The 10,179-nt window shown below is 41.6% G+C and overlaps 1 protein-coding gene across 1 annotated transcript; it reads left to right on the plus strand.

Annotated features, from left to right (window-relative positions):
• Nucleotides 1-648: 648 nt before the first annotated feature.
• Nucleotides 649-8,773, plus strand: LOC139433408 (zinc finger protein 583-like). The gene is made up of 2 exons (XM_071202410.1): nucleotides 649-1,129; nucleotides 5,859-8,773. The coding sequence occupies exons 1-2, from the start codon at nucleotides 880-882 to the stop codon at nucleotides 7,046-7,048; spliced, it is 1,440 nt and encodes a 479-aa protein (XP_071058511.1). The 5' UTR covers nucleotides 649-879; the 3' UTR covers nucleotides 7,049-8,773.
• The last annotated feature ends 1,406 nt before the right edge of the window (nucleotides 8,774-10,179 follow it).

The raw sequence follows: 10,179 nt of genomic DNA on the forward strand, positions 1-10,179 counted from the left end.
AAGCCCTCAAGAGGCATTTTGTTTAATTATTATTGCTTAATTATTTGTCTTTTTTCAAGCTACGAGATGTTTTCCTACGTTTGTCATGATACATTATGTCTCAGGAATGTAGAGTTTGGAAATTATGGCAGTTATGGAAAAAATATGAAGGCAAATTTCAAGATTTCTTACCCTCTAGCTGTGACATCACGTACTCTAGTTCATGTTAACATCTGAAGAAGGCCTCTGTACCAAGGTCTGAACAATGTTTAATATCTCTAAAAGTAAGAATCAGATTTAAAAGTTGTTTTACACGAATAATGTCAGAAAGATGTGTAACATTTTAAAGGGGGTAGAGCTACCAGGAAGGGAGTGGAGCCTGATGGGGACACTGGGAACAGAAGGTGAGGGGGTAAGAGCTACCAGGAAGGGAGTGGAGCCTGATGGGGACACTGGGAACAGAAGGTGAGGGGGTAAGAGAGGCAGGAAGGCCTTTCTTAAGTATTTGAGTGGAACAGGATTGATTGGAAGAATTTAAAACGACGTAAACAACACAATTGTATAATTCCACAAGTGGTTATTGGATAATATGGTGATACACACTCTTGTACAGTAGGTGGCGGTATGCACCTTAAAGCTGTTTGCAATCCGCCAAAATCCGACAGAAGAAGAAGAAGAACCTGGATCCACGTGGCGTCTCCTCGCTACGGTTCTCTCTCTGTGTGTTCCTGAGAAAGTGTGTGTGAGCTCCAGCTCTACTGATCCATCGTCTGTGTGTCTGGATAAACCTCCGAATGGACTGTGTGCTCTTTTTTCTGGAGCGTTTACCTCGGACTACAGGAGCTAGCTTAGCATGCTAGCTGGACACACGTTAGCAACACTAGTCAGATTGAGAGTTTGATGCAGAGAGAAACGGTGTGTTTAACGGAGTCTGCAGGAAAAGGTGATCTAGGAAACATGAGTAAAGTCCAAATGCTGCTGTCGTTGAAGAAGCAGCGAGTCACTGCTGCTAATGAAGAGACATTTGCTCTGTTTGAACAAACAATAGCAGAGCTCGAGGAGGAGCTGTTTCTTTCCAAAGAGGAGAACAAGAGACTCCAGAAGCTACTGGACGCTGTTTCACAGCCTCAGCTTCGGATCCACAGAGCAGGTCTGTTCCATTTACCCTTAATTAACACTTTACACTCTTCAGTAGCATTTTATTATCACATTAATAACACTTTAGACCCTTTATCAGCACTTGCTGCAGGTAGCAGATCCTGAAGTAAAAGTACAAACACCACACTGTGAAAATACTCCATTACAAGTTAAAGTACTGCATGTATATCTTATTTAAGTAAAAGTATGTAAGTATTATTAGACACATGTACTTTATTATAATAATTTAAATGTATTTCGGATGAGCAAACCTACCAAAATAAATATATTTATAAAAATACATACATTGATTAATATGCCATTTAATGTACTGATTTAAATATGACCCATGCATGTGGGCACTAGGAGTGGAGTGCACCAGCTGGGCGTAAACAAGTAGGGCTTAACTCTAACGTCGGGCTTAACTACGTCCAATTTAGTGATTCGAATTTACACCGAGTGCACCAAGCCTGACTAGTCTCGGGCGTAGCTGCGCCTGGTTTTAAGATGGCGTCCATGTGAATACACGCGAAACAGTAATTGTTGCCAAGCAACACACGTCTATATAATTTAACACTGGAACTCCCCCATTCAGAGCAAGCTAAGAATTGAATAACGAATATGGATAATGGAAAGAAGAGAAACAACTATTTTACTGATGGAGAGATTAGAACATTAATTGAAATATATGTTGCACTTGTTTTTTTATCTCAATTTCATGTTAATAGTTCTCCAAAATGTTGTTATTTAATGTTCTTGTGTTCTTTGAATAAAATAGACCTAATGAAAATATGTGGTCACAAAGGGAGCTTATTGAAATGCAATTGCAAAAAAACAGCATTCATATTACAAATATATTGGTCTATAGGTTGTTTATTATATGATTGCGGGTAAGTCGTCCACCGATATCTTCACGGATGCCAGCAGGAGCCACAGGGTTCTCATCCGCCTCCAGTGCCAATTCTCCTGGAAGGGGGATTCTCTTTTTCACACAGATGTTGTGCAGCACCGCAGTGGCAGCAATGATCACTCAGACGCGCTCAGGGTGCATTCGCATTTCCCTGTGGAGGCAGTGAAACCTACAAAAAACTATTTAGCCTATATCTACATTAAAAGGCTGGCCTTTTATATATTATAAAAATGACTTACTAACCTACGTTTGAGCACTCCAATGCAGCGCTCTACAATGTTCCTCGTTTGTGTATGCTTGGCGTTATAGCGGCGCTCTTGTGCAGTTCTCTCTGCGATGACGGGTGTCATTAGCCAGCGCTTCAGAGGGTATCCACTGTCTCCGACAAGAAGACCATTCACTCTCCCTGCCTCAAATTCCCGTTGAAGGGCGCTCTCTCTCAGGATGCGAGCATCATGGGTCGACCCAGGCCATCTTGCAACGAGGTCGAATGGTAACCCTTTCTATTAACATACAAATACTCATGTTCAGAGGGGGCCTGAATGCGAACATGAGTCCCGTCGATCATCATCAGCATCCGACAATACGATGACGGTGCTGGAGGGCCAATGAAACTTGTCTTATAGCCCGACATGCAGTTGTGCGATGAACATTAATCATGTCTCCCACAGTATTTTGAAAGGCCCTGTTCGCGTAGAATCTGAGCGCAATCGGCACCTGCAAGGTTGGGAAGAGCGCAGCGTTTCGGTCTGATCCGTGCTGGAGTTGAGGGGAGATCTCCTCGATTAAATCAAAAAGGGCTTGTCTGCCGAAACGAAACCTCTCTCTCAGTTCACTGAATAGATGTCCAGTGGGTTTGTTCGATCACGGACGACTCTTTCTCTTCTTAATGCCCTTGCATTGTTAAACTTGCCCTGCCATCGTTATTATCCTTCTTGCCTGTTTTACTTTACGATGGATACTAGTCTGTCTTTCCGATTTACGCCTACTCCATACTTGGCGTAAAAGTTACACCCAGGCGCAACGCATACAGGGCTTAAGTCTAAGTGTTGCACTAGTCATAACTTTAGTTTGGTCTTAACCTTCGGTTCTACGACGGACGTAGAGTTACGCCCAGTTTACGCCCAGCTGCTGCACTCCACTGTAGCCAGTTAAATGTGACATACATTGATACTTTAGTTTTAATGTGCTTATTTATTCACCTTTTCTTTTTAAATGTGTAAAAGCAAATAAAAACAAATACTTTGGATTAATTCAAATTGTGGGAGAATAATTCATAAAGAACTGAATGAATAAATATTAGGGATGCTCCGATCGATCAGCCACCGATCGATATCGGCCGATACTCCCTCTCTACCGATCGATCGGGCTCTCTAAAAATGCCGATCACATGACGTAAAATGATGACGTAATAAACATGACACTTTTCTCTGTGTGCGAAATTGGATTACCTGTCTGTTGCAATGCATCTGTCCTCTGTAATGAAACACTCTTTAAGAGATCTTCCGAATGATCATTTCAGTAGTCATGTTATCTCTCAAGCAGCCGCCTGGTTTATCAGTTGGACCTTTTGCCTCTCGGTGCCATTTTACCCTGGCGCTAGTCGTAGATCACGAGGTGATGTGGCGGGCTGGGATTACCTCTGGTCAATATCTCCTGTCAGATCCACAGGCCGGTCTGTAGCCAAACCCCGATCCCTCTATATATATATCTATATATATAGATATATGCAAAACAAGCTTCAGTCTGGCAGCATTTTCGAATGCGCTAGGATTTGAAAATACACAACCGGAAAAAATCTGCCACTTCCTTACAGAGCTCCTCCTCCAACACACACGAATGCGCACATGACCAATGAGGGCACAAGATAAGTTTGTGCACAGATGGAAGGCTGACAGGCAGGTAGGCCATCCAGTTACTTTAGCTGGGCCGGCTCAGATGATTGGTCGTGCTTTTTACAGTACTACAGCTTCCACAGATGAAATTTGTTTATGGGTTTTTTGTCAAAGCACTTAAGATATTCATTGCTATCGGGATGTTAAGAGCATTCCATGGAATATAACAAAGTATATCTCGCGCCGGTTTCTCAAACTTACCTACTCCACCTTTAACTGGAATGATCTAGTTAACAAAAAAGTGTTAACAAATCCAGAATATGATTTATATTTTGCTGGCTACTGCAGAATGCTGTGGTAGCCATGCTGGTTAAGGGTGCCTTGAAATCACCAACAGTGACACCAGTAAAGCCCCCCCCCCCCCCCCCCCACCACCATCTCACCCCCTCCTCCATGCTTCACGGTGGGAACCACTCATTCAGAAACGATCCGATCACCTTCTCTGCATCTCACAAAGACACAGAGGTTGGAACCACAAATCTCTCATTTGGACCCATCAGACCAAAGTACAGATTTCCACTGTCTAATGTCCAATCCTTGTTTCTTGGCCCAAACAACTCTCTTCTTCTTGTTGTTCATCCTCAGTAGTGGATCTTTGCAGCAATTGGACCTTGAAGGCCTGATTCACGCAGTCTCCTCTGAACAGTGGATGTTGAGATTGTCTGCTACTTGAGCTCTGTGATCATTTAAGTGGGCTAAAATCGGAGGTGCTTTAACTTGCGGTTTATGAGGCTGGTAACTCTGATGTGATTATCCTCTGAGCAGAGGTAACTCTTGCTCTTCCTTTCCTGGGGGGGGGGTCCTCGTGAGAGCCAGTCTCATCATAGCGTTCCATGGTTTTTGCGACTGCACTTGAGGATACATTCAAGGTTCTTGACATTTTCCGGATCGCCTGGCCTTCATTTCTTAAAGTGATGATGGACGGTCGCTTCTCTCTACTGAGTTGAGTGGTTCTTGCTATAATATGGATTACAACAGCAGTCAAATAGGGCTTTCCACTGTGCTCTACCTCTGCACAACACAACTGATGGTCTCAAACACATTCAGAAGGCAAGTCATTCCACACATTGTCTCTTGACAAGGCACACCTGTTAATAGAAAACCATTCCAGGTGACGACCTCATGACCTGACTGAGAGAAGCCAAGAGTGAGCAAAGCTGTCATCAAGGCAAAAGGGGCTACTTTGAAGAATCTAAAATAAAAATCATATTCTTGATTTTTTTTTTAACACTTTTTTGTTAACTAGATAATTCCATATGTGTTCTTTCATAGATTTGATTTCTTCAGTGTTAATCTACATAGTAGAAACAAATTAAAATAAGCAAAAAACATTGAATGAGAAGGTGTCCAATCTTTTGACAGGTACTGTATATAAAAAACACACATATTTGAACATTTAGCAGGTTCCCTCATACATAATCATTTATACAAGTGCAACTTTGAACATGTACAGCAGTAAAATGCAACATACAAAATAATCAAGAAACAACATAAATTAAACACTGACAGGGAACATTTTACTGCACCATCATTACTGTTTCATAAGAAGGTGCCGTCAAATGTTCTGTTAATACTTGTATACTTTTACTTAAATAAGGTTTGAATGCAGGATTTTAATTTGTATCAGAGTTACCCTACGCCTACAGTATATAATGTATCTGTGAACGATCCCAAATACAATTCCTTGTTTACATTGCGGCTAGTGCTACGCCAGAAGAAAAAACCCTTTTACATTTTGAACTGGAAGTGGAAAGGGGCTGGGCTACATGAGGTGACTTGAGCCAACAAAAATACACAATAGGTGCGACTAAGAAAGATAATGTTAAAATATAAAAACAAAGGCATTAATTAGGGCTGCAAAATGTCTCCCATTGTAATGGTGATGAGGTTTTTAAATGCTAACACTTAACAGTTTATTCTGACTGTGTTTCCTGCAGAAGTCCAGCAGCTGGTGGTGGTTAAAGAAGAGCTTCTCCCTGACCAACAGGAGTGGAGCACCAGTCTGGACCAGGAGGACCCAGAGCCTCCCCCACACATTAAGCTGGAACAGGAGGGAGAGCAGCTTCAGGAGCTGGAGGAGGCTGATATCACCAAGTCCACTTTCACTCCTGACCCTGTGAAGAGTGAAGGTGATGAAGAGAAACCTCAGTCCTCTGAGCCTCATCAAAGACAAACTGAACACATGGAAACAGAAGCTGATGGAGATGAATGTCGAGGACCAGAACCAGCCAGGAACTCAGATCCAGAGAGCAGTTTACAACCAAAGACTGAGGACCACACTGAAGACTCTTCTGAACCTGACACTAGAGACTCTTCTGAACATGACACTAGAGACTCTTCTGAACATGACACTAGAGCCTCTTCTGAACATGACACTAGAGACTCTTCTGAACCTGACACTGAAGACTCTTCTGAACCTGACACTGAAGACAGTGCTGATTGGAAAGAGACCAGAGAACCTGCCTCAGGCTCAAACTCACTGAAAAATAGACATGAATCTGTCTGTGATCCACAGCGTAGTGCTAAAAAGAAACCATTCAGCTGCTCAGTCTGCAAGAAAGCTTTTTTATGTAGTGGAGATTTAAAGAGACATATGAGAGTCCACACAAGAGAGAAACCATTCACCTGCTCAGTCTGTAAGGAAGCTTTTCCACAGAGTGGACATTTAAAGAGACATATGAGAGTCCACACAGGAGAGAAACCATTCACCTGTACAGTCTGTAAGAAAGCTTTTTCATGTAATGGAAGTTTAAAGAAACACATGAGAATCCACACAGGAGATAAACCATTTACCTGTACAGTCTGTAAGAAAGCTTTTTCACTGAGTGGAAGTTTAAAGGGACACATGAGAATCCACACAGGAGATAAACCATTTACCTGTACAGTCTGTAAGAAAGCTTTTTCACTGAGTGGAAGTTTAAAGACACACATGAGAGTCCACACAGGAGAGAAACCATTCACCTGTACAGTCTGTAAGAAAGCTTTTTCATGTAGTGGAAGTTTAAAGCTACACATGAGAATCCACACAGGAGAGAAACCATTCACCTGCTCAGTCTGTAAGAAAGCTTTTTCACGGAGTGGACATTTAAAGTCACACATGAGAATCCACACAGGAGAGGAAAAATAGATCTGCAAAGTTTGTGACAAAATATTTAAATGGCGTAATCGTTTAAAAAGACCAAGTATGTTGGTAAGGGAATACATTTGTCTATTTTGTATCCTAATGCCGTTACATGTAATACGTTACTCCCTAAGCCTGTTTTCACCCACCTGCAAACGATTCTCTAATAATCACAAATGTTCATTTCTTCGACCCCTTGAGACTATTTCTTGTTTAATAATCGTTACATCTCCTCAGGACCAAGTTCCCGTGTCCTGCCTTTCACCTGCTGATCACCCACTGCTCATTTAAGGTGGACTCACCTTTACAAGGGACCAGCTAGTCTTAGTGTCGTAATGCAAACGTTTTGTAAAGTGATGCTAGACCAACAACGTGCTGTTGGGTTGTGTGCTCTCTGCAGGACGGTGTCTGTACTCAAAGATTGTTGATGAAATGAGAGCTTCACTCTGTTTTTGTTGTCTAAACCAGTGATTTTCAAATGGGGGTACGCGGACCCCTGGGGGTACGTTGGGGTAATGCAGGGGGTACGTGAGATAAAAAAAAGATTAATTAAAAAAATAATCTTAGTAAAATAAGTTAAATAGAAAACACAATTTTATATAAAACTTTCCTAGAACCACCTCATATAAACATGTCAAATGTGTGTATTGTATTTTATAGTTTTTCATAATAACATATTACTTAAATTGAAAAACTCCTTGGAAAAAGTGTTATGTTGTTTTTTTCCATGCATAAAATGAAAATATCCTTAGTTTGTTGTAATGCATACCACGAAGGAGTTAATACTTCGCACACTGAGGGAACATCACTATATTTTAATTATTTATAAAGGCTTTTTCGATCAAAAATGTTCGGGATTACAGGGTGGGGATGTTATAATAATTGCACATTGTTTTTTTCTCTTTACAATGGTCTGGTGTGGATAGTAAACATACAATGGTCTATTTCTTTTTTCCTAATGTTGACAGGAGTCCACACCAAAACAACCCTATTCAAACAGTACTTTTTTCTCCCAACATATGAGTCGCTCTCTTAACACTGTGAGCTGGAATGTCAAGGGTCTGAACCACCCAATTAAAAGAAGGAAAGTACTCAATCATCTGAAGCAGTTAAACGCTGATATTATCTTCCTTCAAGAAACGCATTTGCGTTCCGCAGACAATGACAGATTTCTGGCATCTTGGGCGGGGCAGCACTTTCATTCTACCTTCCAGGCAAAAGCAAGAGGGGTTTTGTAGTGGGAATTTTTATTATTATCATCCTTATTATTATCCTTATTATATCTTTCATATGTTTAAACCAAATGCTTCTTATTTCCTCTTGTTGTGCTTTTACCATTATTATTCTATTATATTCTCTTATGAGTTTCCCAGTCTCTGCAAGGCCACAGCTGTTTCAGCAGACTGGGAGACTCATACACAGTCAGACACATCACGAACTTCCCTGCTCTGAGAACCGTTATGCTATCTACTCAAGGCCACTGGGTGTCTCATCAACAATCTGACTGTGTGAACCCAGATTGTTCTCTTTCCCACTCCTTTTCTATATAACCTTTGCTTTTCCATTGTTCTGCGCACTCTCGCGCAGACTTTTCATACTCTGTGCGACTTGTGACATATTTATATTATTGTATCGTGTATTTGAAGCTTCAAATAAATAACCAAAAGACAGCTTTGCTTGATTCACCATTTATTTGTATTGTTCATTTGACTTGTACTCTCCAGCGCTGTGTTGGGCCCTAGATTTCCATAACAGTTTCTATCCTTGTGGCAAGGGGCGTAGTCTTTGAACCACTTGATATTACGGCTGACAAGAACGGTAGATTTGTAATCGTCACTGGGAAACTATTTAACATGAAAGTTGTCCTGGCTAACGTATATGCCCCAAATATAGATGATGCTGCCTTCTTTGTACGCCTTTTCTCTAATCTTCCCGACCTGGGCCAGCACCACTTGATACTTGGAGGGGACTTGAACTGCTGGCTGGACCAGACGCTGGATCGCTCCTCCACCAAGCCAGGTGCAGTGAGTAAATCAGCACTGCAAATTCAATCCTTTCTCTCAGAGTGTGGTATCTCAGATGTATGGAGGTTCCTCCACCCAAAAGAGAAACAGTATTCATTTTTCTCCCATGTTCATCATACATATTCTCGAATAGATTATTTTCTCATTGATAATAGACTACTTTCCCAAGTCCGCTCTTGTTCTTACAAGAGTGTTGTTATATCTGACCATGCGCCTGTTGTGATGTCACTGGCACTCCCAGGTGTCCCGATGCCCACAAGGCACTGGCGTTTTAACTCATCTTTACTGTCTGATGATGAGTTTGTAAAATACTTGGGGGATCACATCACCTTCTTTCTAGAAACAAATACCACATCCGATACCTCTGCTCTCATGGTCTGGGATGCACTTAAAGCTTACCTAAGAGGACAAATAATTTCATTCACCGTTAACAAAAGGCGAAAGTCCCAAAAAGAACATTCAGACCTGTTATCCAAAATGTCTGGAACTGATGCACAATACGCTCTGACCCCGACCCCTGAGCTATATAACACTAGACTGGAGCTCAAAACTAAATTTGACCTACTTCCTACTCACCAGACTCAAAACATTCTGCTAAAAAACAAAAGTACATTTTATGAGCATGGCGAGAAGGCAGGAAAACTGTTAGCTAACCAGCTAAAAGGACGGAGGTCGAAACAACTAATCACAAGTATTAATACACATAGTGGCAATGTCACACTAGACCCTACAGAGATAAATACTGCATTCAAGGACTTCTATTCTCATCTGTACTCCTCCCAATTTGATGGGGACGATCCAAAAATCAAGAGTTTTCTTGACTCTCTGCCCATTCCAACTATTCCCCCGGATTTGTCAAAGGCCCTGGAGGCACCTATAACACAAGCAGAAATAACCATAGCTATATCCTCAATGCAATCTGGAAAGTCCCCCGGACCAGATGGGTTTCCCTCCGAATTTTTTAAGAAGTTTTCCACGCTTCTCTCGCCATACTTGACAACCGTTCTGGCCGAATCCTTTCAGCTGGGCTCACTCCCCCCGTCTCTCAACGAGGCAATAATTACTCTTATATCTAAAAAAGGGAAAGACCCTACCGAATGTGCCTCTTACAGG

This window comes from Pseudochaenichthys georgianus, unplaced genomic scaffold (assembly GCF_902827115.2).
Source record: "Pseudochaenichthys georgianus unplaced genomic scaffold, fPseGeo1.2 scaffold_423_arrow_ctg1, whole genome shotgun sequence".
Classification (NCBI taxonomy): Eukaryota; Metazoa; Chordata; class Actinopteri; order Perciformes; family Channichthyidae; genus Pseudochaenichthys; species Pseudochaenichthys georgianus.

Excerpts from the sequence above, each read along its gene's own strand:
- LOC139433408 (XM_071202410.1), top strand. The coding sequence starts at position 880 with ATGCAGAGAGAAACGGTGTGTTTAACGGAGTCTGCAGGAAAAGGTGAT. Across the intron at positions 1,130-5,858 it reads GCTTCGGATCCACAGAGCAG|AAGTCCAGCAGCTGGTGGTG; the intron begins GTCTGTTCCATT and ends TGTTTCCTGCAG.